General features: G+C 57.8%; 1 protein-coding gene across 9 annotated transcripts in view; it reads left to right on the plus strand.

The window, feature by feature from the left end:
* Positions 1-918: 918 nt before the first annotated feature.
* The window catches only part of LOC118154718 (uncharacterized), a 200839-nt gene continuing 183971 nt past the window's right edge, over positions 919-17786 (plus strand). For 5 of the 9 annotated variants that reach the window (XR_013519435.1, XR_013519432.1, XR_013519433.1 and 2 more), the window contains exon 1: positions 2687-2800. Coding sequence is in view for 1 of the 9 variants with exons in the window: in XM_078329196.1 (XP_078185322.1) it covers positions 7482-8651 (1170 nt within the window). In the remaining 8 variants the exon portion in view is untranslated. Of the gene's footprint in view, positions 1168-2686; positions 2801-3871; positions 8652-14550; positions 14671-15244; positions 15641-17786 lie in introns of those variants that run through there. The other 4 variants (XR_013519434.1, XR_013519436.1, XM_078329196.1 and 1 more) reach the window with 4 other exon arrangements.

The raw sequence follows: 17786 nt of genomic DNA on the forward strand, positions 1-17786 counted from the left end.
CTCCATGTGGCACAGTCTCTGCCTCCTGGATCCGATTCTGACACCTTCAGGGCTCCATGTGGCACAGCCTCTGCCTCCTGGATCCGATTCTGACACCTTCAGGGCTCCATGTGGCACAGCCTCTGCCTCCTGCATCCGATTCTGACACCTTCAGGGCTCCATGTGGCACAGCCTCTGCCTACTGGATCCGATTCTGACACCTTCAGGGCTCCATGTGGCACAGCCTCTGCCTCCTGGATCCGATTCTGACACCTTCAGGGCTCCATGTGGCACAGTCTCTGCCTCCTGGATCCGATTCTGACACCTTCAGGGCTCCATGTGGCACAGCCTCTGCCTCCTGGGTCCGATTCTGACACCTTCAGGGCTCCATGTGGCACAGCCTCTGCCTCCTGGGTCCGATTCTGACACCTTCAGGGCTCCATGTGGCACAGCCTCTGCCTCCTGGGTCCGATTCTGACACCTTCAGATACAATGTATCTCTCAGGAGTATTTTTAAAGGGGCGAGGAGGAGGTGGGTGTGGCCCTTCCTGAAGAAACCCTCCTGAAAGCGCTCCTGACTGGTTTTCTTGCTCCCTGAAGGCCGTCCTGTCGCGTCAGCTCCTCCACTTCCCGTGCCTTTCCCGAGGGACTCGGCTGACACCCAACACGCACCAAGGGACTTTCGTTGCTGCAGCGACGAGGACCCGTCATCTCATGTTCATCACTCAACACTCTTCTTACAAGCCTCAGGCTGTTACTTGGTCTCCGCAGAGCAGAACTTGAGAGAGAACCAAAAACAAAATCCCTCCTTGGTCCTGGGTTATTCACTGGTGGAGTCTGTGCCTCTGCTAAGATGACCTTTCCAAACACCTGCTCTGCGCCAGAGCGTGGGCCCTGTGTCCAGCACACTAGCAGGCCCTTTGGAAACGGACAGGCATCATCACTGTCTTTTCACAATAAAGAAAGGTGAGGCGCCAGGGGAGTCATTAACTGCCCCAGACACCCAGCCAGTTAGTGGGGAAGCCGCGGTCCACCCAGGAGCCTTCAGGTGACTGTGCCACTCTCCAGCCAGCCATGGACCGAAACACGAAGAGAGATGACGTCCACGGAGGGCTCGTCCTGTTTTCATTACAGTTTCTGCCAATCTAAATAACTGACACTCCTGACTACTGAAGTGAAGGCAAAGAGGTGGGATGAAAAATGGGGTGCTTCGAATCAAAATAACCCCCGACTTGTGTACATGTAACCCTTGTTTCCAACTTTCAGGCAGGTGGCAGGTTTGAGGCTGGGAAGCTGGACTCTCTCTGGACTGGGTGTTTCTGGGGACAGTGATTCTGAGAAAAGGCTCAAGCAGAGGGGTTTTAAAAAAACAAGTGAATCAGTGAGTTCTTCTCACAGCATCTCATGAAAGGAGGGTCCCCAGAGAAGGGGATGGGCTGGAGGCTGAGTGTAACCCACACATCACATCGGCGGCCCCCTGTGTGGTTTCACCTCATAAACAGCTTGTTTGGGAGGGTAGAGTGGCTCTCCCAGGGGAGCCCGGGGTTGCCCCTGAGTGAGCGAGGCCAGGATGACCTCTCCTACCCTTCCAGGGTCTCAGGGAGCTTCTGTGAACAGAGCTGGGGGGTCTGAGGTGGCTCTTGGTTTGCAGCTGGGTGTGGCTGACACAGCCAGGCCGGCTCTGCCTGGGGTAGCATCATTCAGGAATTTAAGGCCAGTGTCTGCCCCTGGGCGGGAGCAGGCCATCCCCATGCCAGCCCATCTTTCCTGTGTGGCTAAAGGAAGAGCATTGGGACCTGCAGGAGCCAGGGGATCCCTTCAGCCTTGCAGTCCCGGGGCAGGGGCTATGCATTTGCATCTATTGGCCTGGTCTCACCCCAGCATCCCAATGTCACCAGCGTTGAGCTGGCCTGTTGTCTCGGTTTGAGTTTTCTTAAAAGTAGGTCCTGAGACAGGACTTATGTACAGACAGTTTATTTGGGGAATCAGGAGACTGAGATAGGGAGGAAAGAAAAGACACACTGTGTGAACAAGGGAGAGGGGCTCTCCTGAGGACCCGCCGGCCCCTTCCAAAGACTGTGTGGGAGCCACCTGGAATTTGATTCCCAGAAGGATTAGGAGTCTGGGATGCTTAGTGTTCTGGGCCAGAGAAAGGCCCAGGCACAGGTCCAGGAAGGGCTGATGTGGATGGATGGGCTCCAGTGGCCTCCTGCTCCGATGGTGTCTGCCACCCTGCCTTCGCCACCAGACTCTGAGTTCTAGGTCATTTCATCCACAGGACCCAGATGTGGGCTTGGTCCAGTTTTTTTTTTTTTAATGAATGAATAAGCTCTTCTCATAGCTTCTCATGTAAGGAGGGCCTAAAGAAGGGAAAGAGCTGAAGATTGGGCCAGGAAGTCCAGATATGGGGTCCCCTTTAGTTCCAGGAAGAGGGAAGCCCCAGGGTTGAGAGGGAACAGAGCAGCCTGAGGGTGGCCAGGGAAGTGAGGGGTGGGGGTGTAGGGACCTGAGCCTCCTTGGCAACGACCAGGACAAAGTGGCCTTCTTGAGTGGTAGGGAACAGCATGGTGTGACCTTGCTCCAGCCCAGGCTGGAGACCACCCCCTCAGCTCCTGGTGAGTGTGATGGGGGGAGGTATCCTCTGTGATGTAAGAATGGCCAGGGCTGAAGCAGCACCCTGGAACTGCTCCCTGTCCCCAGGTTCTGTGTATCACTGTGGTGCCACGCCTGGCTGTGTGGCAGGATGGGAGGATAGTGGCTGGGCCTATATCGGGGCCACGGGAGCCCACTGGCTGTTTGTAACTGCACAGAAAGTATAGAGGTACGTCTTTTATGTGTTTGGGGGATGGTAACAGCGGGGAGGCCGGGGGCAGGAGAATACGTGGGCCACGCCTCCTTCTGCTCCTTCCTGTGTGACTTGGGGCACGTGAACTACTTCTCTGCGCCTTATGTCTCTCCTCTGTAAAATGAAGACAATCACCACACCACTGTCTTAGGATTACTATGAGAACCGAATGAGTTAACACCTGAAAGCTCCTGGACTAGGACTGAACTTCGGGTGTGCTCAGTAGTAGCTATGCTTATTGTGATCTGCAGAGAAACTCTAAATGATCTCATTTATACCTCCCGGCGGTCCTGCCGGCAGCCATTGCTGTCATCTGACGGGCAGTCAGGGTTCAGGCAGGAAAACCAAAAACATTCTAGGTATTTCCAACAGAGGGATTTAACATGGGGTGTTTGTTACACAGGAGAAGCTGAGCAGGGAGTGGCAAGGAAGGTCAAGTCCCCCAAGAGTGGCTGTCACAGTTGATGTGCCTGGGATCTACTGAGGAGGGTCCTGTGAGGACAGGGGTGGATGGGGAGGGTCTCAGAAGCCCCATGAGGTGGCCCTTGTGAAGGGGCAGGGCGAGAAGGAGGACGGGAAGAAGAATGTGTGGTTGCAGCACAGCTCTAAGAAAGTTTGGCCTGGCACGGGGGCCGGGCATGGAGGCTCATACCTGTAATCCCTTTGGGGTAAACACCCTGGGGGGCCAAGGTGGGTGGATCACCTGAGGTTAGGAGGTCAAGACCAGCCTGGTCAACATGGTGAAACCCCGTCTTTACTAAAAATACAAAAATTAGCTGGGCATGGCTGTAATTCCAGCTACTCGGGAGGTTGAGGCAGGAGAATTGCTTGAACCCAGAGGCAGATGCTGCAGTGAGCCGAGATTGCACCACTGCACCCTAGCCTGGGTAATAGAGCAAGACTCTATCTCAAAAAAAAAAAAAGAAAGAAAAGAGAGAGAGAAAGAGTTTCATTGGGGCAGTGGGGTCCTCTTTGGAGCTCTTCTCCCTGTCCTCCATCCTGCCATGTCACTCGGTGACATTGTCCCTGTCTGCTTCTCTGCTACAGCATCCAGCCCCCGGGGAGGGCAGTGAGGTGGTCCGCTTTGTTCCTTGTGGCACCTGCAGTCCCAGAATGCCTGCCCCCATCACAGAACCAGCACAGAGCAGACCCCACAGTGTGCAGCATGACTGAGAACGCGTCTCCCCTGGCTTGCAGTGTGGGGACTCAGGGCGGGGCGGGCCAGTGAGGTGGACTTGCTCTCAGATGTGAAGTCCTGGGTTTGGGTTCTGGCTCTGTCCCTTGTCAGGACCTGTCCCTTTCCAAGCTCCCGAGCCCCCGTTTGTAGAATGATGATGGTGCAATTGCCTCCAGGCTGCTGAGGATGGGAATCCCACCTGCAAGTCCCAACCGTGCCTGTGACGTCCTGTCCGCCCGTCCTGTCCACCCGTCCCAGGCACGCACCTGTCCACCCGTCCCAGAGGCGCACCTGGGTGACAGGGCCTGCGATGGAGTTTCTGGGATTCACCAGGTTCTTGAAACCCTGGGCAGCTATGACCTTCTGTGTGGGCGGCAGGGCCTGGCTTGCAAAGTTTTCTTCAGATTCACAAAGGCAGAGAACACACCCAGCGAGATGCCTCTACTCGCCACCCAAGACCCAGACACTCCTCCTCCCATGGGAGTTTCCTGCCCTGCCGGCTGCCTCCTACCTTCTCCTTTCTTCTTTCTTTCTTTGACTTACTTTGCGGGGGGAAAAAAAAACCTTGAAGGAAGGAAGGCCAGTGGAGGCTGCTCTACAAATGAGGCCTCGCTGCCCTGGCCCCCTGCCAAACACTGTGCCCTGGGCTGCCAGGACGTACCCCTGCAGCCTGGCCCTGGCAGTCAGAGCGTCTCATCTCTGCCTGCCTCACACTCCAGCCCCCTGCTCAGATGTGTCTAATGAGGGGTCTCTGGGGCACGCGGTTGGAGCCACTCTCTCCTTCCCCCGACTCCACACGCACACTTAGCTAAATCCAAAGGGAGCAAGTGGGGGGCCACTTGCTCACTCTCTCCAGGGTGCCGCCACAGCCTGGTATGAGGGTGCCAGGAGGATGCCACCGCCTTACTGTTCTCCTGCCCCAGGCAGCAGGCAGACAGGGCAGGAATCTTTGCTCAGTGTGTGGTCTGGTGACACACTTCCTTCCGTCCCTCAGGCTGGCCAGCGTCTTTGACCACCTGAAATTGTCCCTCTGCCAGCAGCATCTCCCCCAAGCCGCAGAGTGGTAGACGGCGCCGGGTAAGGGCTGCTGTGCGGTCTGTTCCTGCGTGTTGGCTCTTCACTTGCTTATTTTGTCATCTCCTGGGGCTGATGAGTTGCAGCAGGAACCAGAGGAAGAAGTGAGGAAGCACACCTCCACAGGCACACTCACACATATACACACACAGACACGCACACACCCTCAAACACACGCGCATAGACTCACATATATGTGCACACACGTGAGCACACCTCCACAGGCACACTCACACATATACACACACAGACGCGCACACACCCTCAAACACACGCGCACACTCACATATATGTACACACACGTGAGCACACCTCCACAGGCACACTCACACATACACACACACAGACACGTACACACCCTCAAACACACACACACTCACATATATGTACACACACGTGAGCACACCTCCACAGGCACACTCACACATATACACACACAGACACGTACACACCCTCAAACACACACACTCACATATATGTACACACACGTGAGCACACCTCCACAGGCACACTCACACATATACACACACAGACACGCACACACCCTCAAACACACACACACTCACATATATGTACACACACATGAGCACACCTCCACAGGCACGCTCACACATATACACACACAGATGTGCACACACCCTTAAACACATACACCTACACTCACATATATGTATACACACGTGAGCACACCTCCACATGCACACTCACACATATACACACACAGACACGCACACACCCTCAAACACACACACACTCACATATATGTACACACACGTGAGCACACCTCCACAGGCACACTCACACATATACACACACAGACGCGCACACACCCTCAAACACACACTCACATATATGTACACACACGTGAGCACACCTCCACAGGCACGCTCACACATATACACACACAGACGCACACACACCCTTAAACACATACACCTACACTCACATATATGTATACACACGTGAGCACACCTCCACAGGCACACTCACACATATACACACACAGACACGCACACACCCTCAAACACACACACACTCACATATATGTACACACACGTGAGCACACCTCCACATGCACACTCACACATATGCACACACCCTCAAGCACACACACACACTTACATATATGTATACACATGTGAGCACACCTCCACATGCACACTCACACATATGCACACACCCTCAAGCACACACACATACACTCACATATATGTATACACATGTGAGCCCAGCTCCACATGCACATTCACACGCATGTACACACAGGGCTGCACAGATGCTATAACTTAGGCACACACCTGAAATATGGAGAGGCTCTGGCTAAACATGATGGCTTAGAAGAGCGTGAGCCCTCCCTGCAGCTTGGGTACACACAGAACAGGAGCCCCGCTGTCCTTCACTCATGGAGCAGGAGCCCCACTGTCCTCCACACACAGAGCGGGAGCCCCGCTGTCCTCCACTCACGGAGCGGGAACCCCGCTGTCCTTCTTAGCAGCCCTTCAGGTTTCTAATTTTTGGGTGAAGGTTCAACCTTAGGCCTTTGGTGTGGGAAGCCCTTACCCCTTCAGTGGCACGTGGAGTCAGTCAGGCCACAGAGGTGAGATGACGACGGCTGTGTGCCATCAGCCGCCTCCTCTCCGCCTAATGCCAAGACCTCTGCAGCCCTGGGGATGCCATTGTGATTCCCTGGGTGGACAGGGCCACCCCAAAACCTCTCTCTTTCCCTGGAAATGGCTGCTGCCACACTGCAGCTTCTCGCCCACTCTGCAACGTCAGTTCCCAAGCTCTAGGGGGATGCAGCTCCCGAAGAAATGTGTCTGACGTGGGGGCGGGCTTCTAGAAGGGCCTTGGCCTGAGGGAGGCTCCTCTGTCTCCCAGCTTCTTCCTGGCACTCACAGATGGCCCCAGTTATGAAGGAACCCTGAGTGCACAGGCTGTTTGGACTCCCTGCCTCGGGGGACATGGGGCCCCTGGGAGGTGAAGCCTCCACATTTATTCTCGCATTTACCGTCTGCAGAGAGCTGACAAGCAAGGCTCGCCATTAGGGAAGGAGGGAGCCTCTGGGGGCTGCATGCCCTGCATGAAGGTGGCATCTGGAGAGAGGGCACCAGCAGAGTGATGAGGCTTGGCTGGGAAGCCATCCCTCCCTCCAGTGCCCTGCAGGGCTGTCTCTGATGACCACTGGGCAAGTTGATCTCAGCCAGGGCCCCTCAGGACACCAGGTAGCACCTTCAGAGGAGGTGACAGAGCGTATGAAGGACCCTGGTTAGAAGTGGGGGCAGAGGTAGAGAGACCTGGGGCTGGGAACAGCATAAGGCAGCATGGGAGAGTGACCTGTGGCCAGCATGGACGCCAAGCAGGACTGAGCCCCTCTGCGTGTGGAGAGGACGTCACTGCCAGGCTGCCATGGTGAGGAGGGAGTCAGAGGTGAATGCGCCGCAGGCCCCTTTCTCCCTGCTCTTCCCTGGTGTCCTCCACTCAAGCCAGGCATGTGGGCGTGGGACACCCACCTCACCAGGCAAAGCCAGGCAGGGCCAGGCATGTGGGCGTGGGACACCCACCTCACCAGGCAAAGCCAGGCAGGGCCAGGCATGTGGGCGTGGGACACCCACCTCACCAGGCAAAGCCAGGCAGGGCCAGGCATGTGGGCGTGGGACACCCACCTCACCAGGCAAAGCCAGGCAGGGCCAGGCATGTGGGCGTGGGACACCCACCTCACCAGGCAAAGCCAGGCAGGGCCAGGCATGTGGGCGTGGGACACCCACCTCACCAGGCAAAGCCAGGCAGGGCCAGGCATGTGGGCGTGGGACACCCACCTCACCAGGCAAAGCCAGGCAGGGCCAGGCATGTGGGCGTGGGACATCCACCTCACCAGGCAAAGCCAGGCAGGGCCAGGCATGTGGGCGTGGGACACCCACCTCACCAGGCAAAGCCAGGCAGGGCCAGGCATGTGGGCGTGGGACACCCACCTCACCAGGCAAAGCCAGGCAGGGCCAGGCGTGTGGGCGTGGGACACCCACCTCACCAGGCAAAGCCAGGCAGGGCCAGGCGTGTGGGCGTGGGACACCCACCTCACCAGGCAAAGCCAGGCAGGGCCAGGCGTGTGGGCGTGGGACACCCACCTCACCAGGCAAAGCCAGGCAGGGCCAGGCGTGTGGGCGTGGGACACCCACCTCACCAGGCAAAGCCAGGCAGGGCCAGGCGTGTGGGCGTGGGACACCCACCTCACCAGGCAAAGCCAGGCAGGGCCAGGCGTGTGGGCGTGGGACACCCACCTCACCAGGCAAAGCCAGGCAGGGCCAGGCGTGTGGGCGTGGGACACCCACCTCACCAGGCAAAGCCAGGCAGGGCCAGGCGTGTGGGCGTGGGACACCCACCTCACCAGGCAAAGCCAGGCAGGGCCAGGCGTGTGGGCGTGGGACACCCACCTCACCAGGCAAAGCCAGGCAGGGCCAGGCGTGTGGGCGTGGGACACCCACCTCACCAGGCAAAGCCAGGCAGGGCCAGGCGTGTGGGCGTGGGACACCCACCTCACCAGGCAAAGCCAGAAGGCGGCTGCTATGCAGGAGCAGGTAAGGGGTATGGAGCTACAGCCAGAGCTGGGTGGGAGGGCAGGCATGGGACCAGTGAGGATGAAGACCTCAGGGGTGGTGGCTCCTTGGTGGGTGCCCAGGTCCATGCCCAAGCCTGCTCCTGACCTGAGACTTAGGAACTGCAGCTAGCAGGGCTTTGCCTCTGATTTCTTGAGAGTTTCGACCGTGGAGGAATAGTTGGAAGATGATAAGGCAGGAGAAGTTGAGGGACCAGGACGCTTCCCCTCCCTCTGCCTCATGTGTCATCTGCAGCTGTAGCTGCATCTCCCACTGAGGGTCCTCTCGGGGCCCTGGTTCCAGTCCACTCAATGGTCCTGGCCCCCATCCTCTCAATGGTCCTGGCTCCTGTCCTCTCGGTGGTCCTGGCTCCCATCCTCTCGGAGGTCCTGGCCCCTGTTCTCTCGGTGGTCTTGGCTCCTGTCCTCTTGGTGGTCCTGGCTCCCATCCTCTCTGAGGTCCTGGCTCCCATCCTCTCTGAGGTCCTGGCTCCCGTCCTCTCAATGGTCCTGGCTCCGGTCCTCTCGGTGGTCCTGGCTCCCGTTCTCTCAATGGTCCTGGCTTCCGTCCTCTCGGTGGTCCTGGCTCCCGTCCTCTCGGTGGTTCTGGCCCCCATCCTCTCTGAGGTCCTGGCTCCCGTCCTCTCAATGGTCCTGGCTCCGGTCCTCTCGGTGGTCCTGGCTCCCGTCCTCTCAATGGTCCTGGCTCCTGTCCTCTCGGTAGTCCTGGCTCCCGTCCTCTCAATGGTCCTGGCTTCCATCCTCTCGGTGGTCCTGGCTCCCGTCCTCTCGGTGGTCCTGGCCCCCATCCTCTTGGAGGTCCTGGCCCCTGTTCTCTCGGTGGTCTTGGCTCCCGTCCTCTCAATGGTCCTGGCTTCCATCCTCTCGGTGGTTCTGGCTCCCATCCTCTCGGTGGTCCTGGCTCCCATCCTCTCGGTGGTCCTGGCCCCTGTTCTCTCGGTGGTCCTGGCTCCTGTCCTCTCAATGGTCCTGGCTCCGGTCCTCTCGGTGGTCCTGGCTTCCGTCCTCTCGGTGGTCCTGACTCCCGTCCTCTCGATGGCCCTGGCTCCTGTCCTCTCAATGGTCCTGGCTCTGGTCCTCTCGGTGGTCCTGGCCCCTGTTCTCTCGATGGTCCTGGCCTCTGTCCTCTCGATGGTCCTGGCTCCTGTCCTCTCAATGGTCCTGGCTCCGGTCCTCTCGGTGGTCCTGACTCCCGTCCTCTCGGTGGCCCTGGCTCCTGTCCTCTCAATGGTCCTGGCTCTGGTCCTCTCGGTGGTCCTGGCTCCCGTCCTCTCGGTGGTCCTGACTCCCGTCCTCTCGGTGGCCCTGGCTCCTGTCCTCTCAATGGTCCTGGCTCCGGTCCTCTCGGTGGTCCTGGCCCCTGTTCTCTTGATGGTCCTGGCCTCTGTCCTCTCGATGGCCCTGGCTCCTGTCCTCTCAATGGTCCTGGCTCCCGTCCTCTCGGTGGTCCTGGCCCCTGTTCTCTCGATGGTCCTGGCCTCTGTCCTCTCGATGGTCCTGGCTCCTGTCCTCTCAATGGTCCTGGCTCTGGTCCTCTTGGTGGTCCTGACTCCCGTCCTCTCGGTGGCCCTGGCTCCTGTCCTCTCAATGGTCCTGGCTCTGGTCCTCTCGGTGGTCCTGGCTCCCGTCCTCTCGGTGGTCCTGGCCCCTGTTCTCTCAGTGGTCCTGGCCTCTGTTGTCTCAGTGGTCCTGGCCCCTGTTCTCTCAGTGGTCCTGGCCTCTGTTGTCTCGGTGGTCCTGGCCCCTGTTCTCTCAGTGGTCCTGGCCTCTGTTGTCTCAGTGGTCCTGGCTCCTCCAGACAGAGTATGTCACAGCCTGGTTGTGGAGGCCCCTCCCTGCCTCGCTAAGCAGGACCACCAATGGCTTACCCCAGAGTGCTGCCTCAGAACCCCTTAGTCCTCACACACGCTGTTGCTCACCCACCCTGCGTCACCACCTTTGGTGCAAAGCACCCAAACTCAGCAGCAGAGCCTCCTGCAGGGGCCTCGTTGGGGCAGAAGGTGCGGTGAATGTGTCCTGGCATGTTCCGACCTTCGTTAGGAGGAGATTTGTTTTGGAGCTGCTCATTTGCAGAATGTGTCAAAATTCAGAGGTCAGATATTTACTGAAAACAAAACAGAATACTGAGTTCTGTGGGAAATAAAAACATGCCAACCTTGCTTTGCCATGAGAGCGGGTACCTGCCCTTGATGCCAGGGACTGTGTGCTGCAGACCCATGTTAGAGCCGGAACAAGCACGACTGTCCAGGGAGGGCCATGCGGTGTCTGGGCATGAGCCTGCTCTGAACACAGGTGTTTGCTGCCCAGCCCTGGACTTGGGAAGGAAACTGCTGCCTTAGAAAATGAGGTTGTCTGCCCATCGTGGTGGCTCACACCTGTAATCCCAGCACTTTGGGAGGCTGAGGTGGGAGGATTACGAAATCAGGAGTTCAAGACCAGCTTGGTCAACACGGTGAAACCGCTTCTACTAAAAATACAGAAAATCAGCTGGGGCCGGGCGCGGTGGGTCACGCCTGTAATCCCAGCACTTTGGGAGGCCGAGGCAGGTGGATCACAAGGTCAAGAGATCGAGACCATCCTGGTCAACATGGTGAAACCCCGTCTCTACTAAACATACAAAAAATTAGCTGGGCATGGTGGTGCGTGCCTGTGATCCCAGCTACTCGGGAGGCTGAGGCAGGAGAATTGCCTGAACCCAGGAGGCGGAGGTTGCAGTGAGCTGAGATCGCGCCATTGCACTCCAGCCTGGGTAACGAGAGCAAAACTCCATCTCAAAAAAAAAAAAAAATCAGCTGGGCACAGTGGTGCGCCTGTAATCCCAGCCACTTGGGAGGCTGAGGCAGGAGAATTGCTTGAACCCGGGTGGCGGAGGCTGCTGTGAGCTGATCTGCAGCAGTGCACTCCGGTCTGGGCAACAGGAGAGCTCTGCCTCAAAAAAAAAAAAAAAAAAAAAGAAAAGACAATGAGGTTGTCTATAAAAACTCAGAAGTGGAGAGGCTCTGACGCTCACATTTGCAGATGCTCACGGCCCACTGCGTGTCAGTGATGAGGGTGAGGCCCATTTCTTCATCTCAAGATAAATGTTCACCACAAAGGGAAGAGCGATGATGGGAGGAGACGCGTTCAATATTCATGCAAAAAAGGCAAAAGCAACGGAGTCCGAAAGATGCGCTTTTCTGACGGAGAGGATGCTCAGGGGATCGTGGTCTGTGGCTCTCGGGGTGGGGAAGACTCCCCTTTGGAGGCGTCCACATTGTTTTGAGGGGTCCATACTATTCCATGATGGTACTCAGCAGTTCCTTCCTTTCTGCCTCATGGTGCGGCGGTGACGATGGTGAAACTGCTCGCACCTTTGCTTCCTGGATCAAGGCGGTGGCCCCAGCGGCACAAGCAGTCCTTGAATTCTTCACCTTCATAATCAACATTTTAAAAAATTCTAATTTTACTTAAGGATGTGCTTGATAAGCAATAAAAACTCTTAATTGTATTACATATTCACTGTGTTTCTCAGGGTCTGTGTGACACGGGGGTTGGGCGCTCAGCCTTGGTGTTGCAGGCGGAGACAGTGGACTGGTGCCGAGAAGCACCTGTTAACCAGAACTTCGTTTGCTTGCTGTTTGTTTTGAGACAAGTTCTTCCTCCTTCACCCAGGCTGGAGTGCAGTGGCACATGGCCGACTGCAGCCTTGACGTCCCAGGCTCCCGTGATTCTGCCCCTTCAGCCTGCTCAGTAGCTGAGATTATAGGTGCTCACCACCGCACCTGGCTAATTTTAAAATTTTCATAGAAACAGGGTCTTGCTATGCTGTCCAGGCTGGTCTTGAACTCCTGGGCTCAAGCAGTCCTCCTGCCTCGGCCTCCCAAAGTGCTGAGAGAGCAAGTGTGAGCCACTTCGCCCAGCCCGCCTGTGGTTTTCAGGGAGCAGCATTCAGACTCGGGTGATATCTTCCCGAAATGGAGTGAAGGAGGGATGCTGAAGGCCAGCCGCTCTGACGGTGAAAGAAAAAACTGAACGGAGCGAGCCCATCACTCCGGGGAGGACAACTGACAGCGCTTGTCCCAATGATCACATTCAAGCGTTTTCAAGTGGAATTCAGGGTTTGGGGAAACGGGCATCCCCACTCGGGTCTGGCTCTGCAGCACTTTTGTGATAAATTGATGAAGATATTTGTGAGTGGGATTTTTAAAAAATATTGAAAAATAAATTGTATCAATATCCTTCAGAAAACCTGCATGAATTGGTGAAGAAATATTTTCTAATGACCCACGTATGACGTTATTCAATAATGTGTGAGTAAGAGAATTATTCAAAGTACAAGACAGACCAATGGCTTTTGCGTGAGAACAAAATATCCACTGATACAGTTTCAGACTCCACAGTTCGAGTACCTTTTTTAAAATTTTTTTTTATTTTTTATTTTGTTATTATTTTTTGAGACGGAGTTTCACTCTTGTTGCCCAGGCTGGAGTGCAATGGCGCGATCTCTGCTCACCGCAACCTCCGCCTCCTGGGTTCAGACAATTCTCCTGCCTCAGCCTCCTGAGTAGCTGGGACTACAGGCACGCGCCACCGTGCCCAGCTAATTTTTTGTATTTTTTTTTAGTAGAGACGGGGTTTCACCATGTTGACCAGGATGGTCTTGATCTCTTGACCTCGTGATCCACCCGCCTTGGCCTCCCAAAGTGCTGGGATTACAGGCTTGAGCCACTGTGCCCAGCCTTGAGTACCTTTAAGAAGCTCCACTTGTCAAGTTTGGGTGTAGTATCAAAGAAGAATGTCCGCAGTCATCTGAAAGAGCCATGAAAATCCTTCCGCCCCTTCCAGCTGCATGTCTGGGGAGGCTGCATTTCCTTTATTCCCTTTAACCAAAACAACAGACTGCAACAGATGGGTAGAAAAGCAGACATGAGCAACCAGCTGTGTTTTCCATCAGACCAGACATAAGAGGAATTGCAAAAATGTGAAACAATGCCATTCATCTCACCAAGTTATTATTTCAAGTACACTATTTTTAAATAAATATGCTATTTATGCTAACTTGGGGTGGGTTTGCTATTATTTTCACATGAATTAACAAATGTTTTTAACATCCTAAGTTTTAAGTTTTAATATGATAAATGTCAATAGGCGTGCGCCACACACACAAGACCTCCGGGATCTTCAGGCATTTTTGGGAGAGTGGAGGGTTCTGAGGGCCACAAGTCTGAGAAGCGCTGCTCAGCTGGTCACGCCCTCTCCCCGGGCCGCCAACTCTGCCTTCTGTGTTAAAGCTCTTCCTGGTCTAAGCCGGGTCCCCCGTCCCAGGAGACACCTGCAGTCAGGGCCTTGTGGCTGGTTGATTGATCATTCACTCTTTTTGGTGGCCTTTGCTGTGTGTCCTCTCCGTCAGGGCCTTGTGGCTGGTTGATTGATCATTCACTCTTTTTGGTGGCCTTTGCTGTGTGTCCTCTCCGTCAGGGCCTTGTGGCTGGTTGATTGATCATTCACTCTTTTTGGTGGCCTTCGCTGTGCGTCCTCTCCATCAGGGCCTGCGCTGCGCTGGTGGGTGGTCTTCATGGGCCTGGGAGTAGCCAGCACGTAAACTCACTGAGGGAATTAGGGAAGGGCGTGGACGTGGGCAGCCCCATCCACTTCCGACACAGGCTTAAGAAAACTTTGCTGCCCCACGCCCAAAGTCACCCACACCTTACCACAGACAGCGTGATCAACGCCATCTGTCTGCAAGAAGAACATCGTGGGCACATGATCGTCTCCAATACATTTGCAGTTGGATTTTGTCTGTGTCTTTAAAGAGGCGGCTCGGTGTTTATACCAGACAGGTCGAGCGGCTCTTGTTGCAGCAAGTGCCGTCATCATCTCTGCCAGGCTGCAGGGAAACAGGTGGTCTCTCGGGAAGACACGGGCACTTCGGCGGATGTAGAGGCAGAGAGCTCATCGCTCACAGCAGCAGTGAGCTGGTGGAAAATTGAGAAGAGTCCCGTAGAGGTGCGAGGCCAGGACAGCCCTTCTCTGCAAGCAGTGGGTGGGCCTACCATGATCCTGAAGACCCACTGTTGGGGTGGCCCCTGGGCCGCTTTCAACTCAGGGTTCTCTGAGATGTGGGGCAGAGTTGTGGTGTGGGGTCCCGTTGCTGGGCTGGACCCCCTGGGGAAGGTGTGGGTGTCAGAATGAGTCCTGCCAGGCTGGTCCTTGACACATGAGACCCAGGTGCAGAGCTGGCGGCTCTGCGGGAGGCTGGCAGGAACACATTAAGGTCCAGCCAGAACCGAGAAACTGGTCTGATGCTGCTTCAGGGCGCCCGAGGCAGGGGCCCAGGACGGGGCTTCCCTGCAAGGCCAGCGGGTCTGGGGCCAGTCCTGGCTCGGCCTGTTCCCTGTAGCCTGCCGTGTTCTCCAGCACCCAGGTTAGTGATGGGGTGGCAGCAGCAATCTCAGCAGGCGGACAGGGTGGGCTGGGCTCTGTTCTGCCACATGGAGGGGCCCCCGGTTGTGCCTGGGGGGAGCAGGGTGGTGGGGTGTCCTCCAGGTATGTGGTGGGCCTGGCGTTGATCTGTCTGCAGAAAGCACAGCGTAGCCAGAGACTCCCAGTCCTGGCCCTTCATGGGGACGCTTCATGGGGATCGTGGTTCTGCGTTGCGAGGGGAAGGAGTGAGGAAGGCAGCCAGGATGCATCGTGACATGGCCAGCAGCTGACGCTCAGCCCCCTGTGGGCGTCAGAGGAGCCTCTGTGAATCCGTCTGAAGATTGGGAGAAAGGGAGGTGTGCACGGGATCTGGTGAGCACCTGTGGCTGGCACCCTGTGGTGATATCTACGCGGAAGCCCCAGTGTGGGGAGAGAGGCTCACAGCAGGAGGGGCCTGGGGAGGCACTCGGACTGGGAACAGGGCCCCACTGGCCCAGGCAGCAGGAATTGGTTTTGGAGACCAGGCTGGCTCGGGACGTTGGAAGCGGTGCCTGCGAGGGTCTGCGGGGAGGACCTGTGGGGAGGGCCTGCGGGGAGGACCTGTGGGGAGGACCTGCGGGGAGGACCTGTGGGGAGGACCTGTGGGGAGGGCCTGTGGGGAGGACCTGTGGGGAGGGCCTGTGGGGAGGACCTGTGGGGAGGGTCTGTGGGGAGGACCTGTGGGGAGGACCTGTGGGGAGGGCCTGTGGGGAGGACCTGTGGGGAGGGTCTGTGGGGAGGACCTGTGGGGAGGACCTGTGGGGAGGGTCTGTGGGGAGGGCCTGTGGGGAGGACCTGTGGGGAGGACCTGTGGGGAGGGCCTGTGGGGAGGACCTGTGGGGAGGGCCTGTGGGGAGGGTCTGTGGGGAGGACCTGTGGGGAGGGTCTGTGGGGAGGACCTGTGGGGAGGGCCTGTGGGGAGGGCCTGTGGGGAGGACCTGTGGGGAGGGCCTGTGGGGAGGACCTGTGGGGAGGACCTGTGGGGAGGGCCTGTGGGGAGGACCTGTGGGGAGGGCCTGTGGGGAGGGTCTGTGGGGAGGACCTGTGGGGAGGGTCTGTGGGGAGGACCTGTGGGGAGGGCCTGTGGGGAGGACCTGTGGGGAGGGCCTGTGGGGAGGGTCTGTGGGGAGGACCTGTGGGGAGGGTCTGTGGAGAGGACCTGTGGGGAGGGCCTGTGGGGAGGACCTGTGGGGAGGGTCTGTGGGGAGGGCCTGTGGGGAGGGCCTGTGGGGAGGGCCTGTGGGGAGGGCCTGTGGGGAGGACCTGTGGGGAGGGCCTGTGGGGAGGACCTGTGGGAAGGACCTGTGGGGAGGGTCTGTGGGGAGGGCCTGTGGGGAGGGCCTGTGGGGAGGGTCTGTGGGGAGGACCTGTGGGGAGGGCCTGTGGGGAGGGCCTGTGGGGAGGACCTGTGGGGAGGACCTGTGGGGAGGGCCTGTGGGGAGGACCTGTGGGGAGGGCCTGTGGGGAGGACCTGTGGGAAGGACCTGTGGGGAGGGTCTGTGGGGAGGACCTGTGGGGAGGTGATGGGGCAGGGGGAGGGGTCAGAGTAGGTGCTGCTTCCAGAAATTGTTTCACCCTGTTTCTTCTCTGGTGGGGGAATCACACTTTCAGGAGCAGAGGCCGAGGCTGGGGGCCACGGAGGAGTTTGGCCAGGCTGCCTCTCCCACCCCTGAGTCAGGATGGGCTGGCAGCAGGGGCTGGGCTGGCAGGTGCGCTGAACCTCAGCAGACCCACCCTGCACCCCCATCTTCTACCCACTCCCCAGACCCTGAGTTCCAGCCCTGCCCAGAGGCCTGGGTGTCTGTAACAGCTGCGGCTTCTCCAAGCTCAGCCGCACTCTGCTGGGATGTTCTTCCCACGGGTGCGCAGCCTGGAGCAGCTGCTCTCATGACTACGATGTCCCCCTCCTCCTGCTCCTCCAGCCCACCCAGCTCTGCCTGGGTCCTGCCTCCTGCAGGCTGCCCTGCTCACGGGGCCCTCAAAGCAGGTGTGGGTTTGCTGAGTAAGGACAGGAGCGTCTCAGGATCTAGCCCACAAGTTCTCCTTGGCCCCTGGCCAGGCCCACATGGGTGATAGGGATCCACACAGGGTACCTGGGGCCCTGCTCATGCGCTGGCTGCTCACATGGACTGTGCTGACACTGATGACCCCAGAGCATCAATAAAGGTGCTGAAAGCTGACTTGGCCAGATGAGGACCAGCTCCACGGGGTGTTTGGGGCAGATGGGGAGGGGCTAAGACCCAGAATGAGACCTCAGTGGGAGCATGAGGGGGCTCCACTAGCCAGGGCAAATGCAGGGGCCGGCAGGGCGGGTGCCGCTATGGGACAGGCTGGGCTCTGGGCTCTGGAGCAAGTTCTGCCCTGGAAGAGGTCATGTGGATACATCCAGCCGCCTCCTGACACCAGGCAGGGCCCAGGCCTGTGGCACGTGCAGGCAGCGGGGTCTGCGAGAGGTGTGCTGGCAGGGCCTGGCTGTGGAAAGGGAGAATGGTGAGGAGGGGCTCCTGGGCACCCCCTCCCCACCCTGTCCCCTACCCTGCCTGACCCTGGTGGTCATGCCCCACACCATCCTCTTTCTAGTCCAGGGACAGCCACAGGCTCTTTGGCCCTGGAGGCTGTGGGGTGACGCAGATCACGGAATCAGAGGTTCGGATAGGCTC

This window comes from Callithrix jacchus, chromosome 6, assembly GCF_049354715.1.
Source record: "Callithrix jacchus isolate 240 chromosome 6, calJac240_pri, whole genome shotgun sequence".
NCBI lineage: Eukaryota > Metazoa > Chordata > Mammalia > Primates > Cebidae > Callithrix > Callithrix jacchus.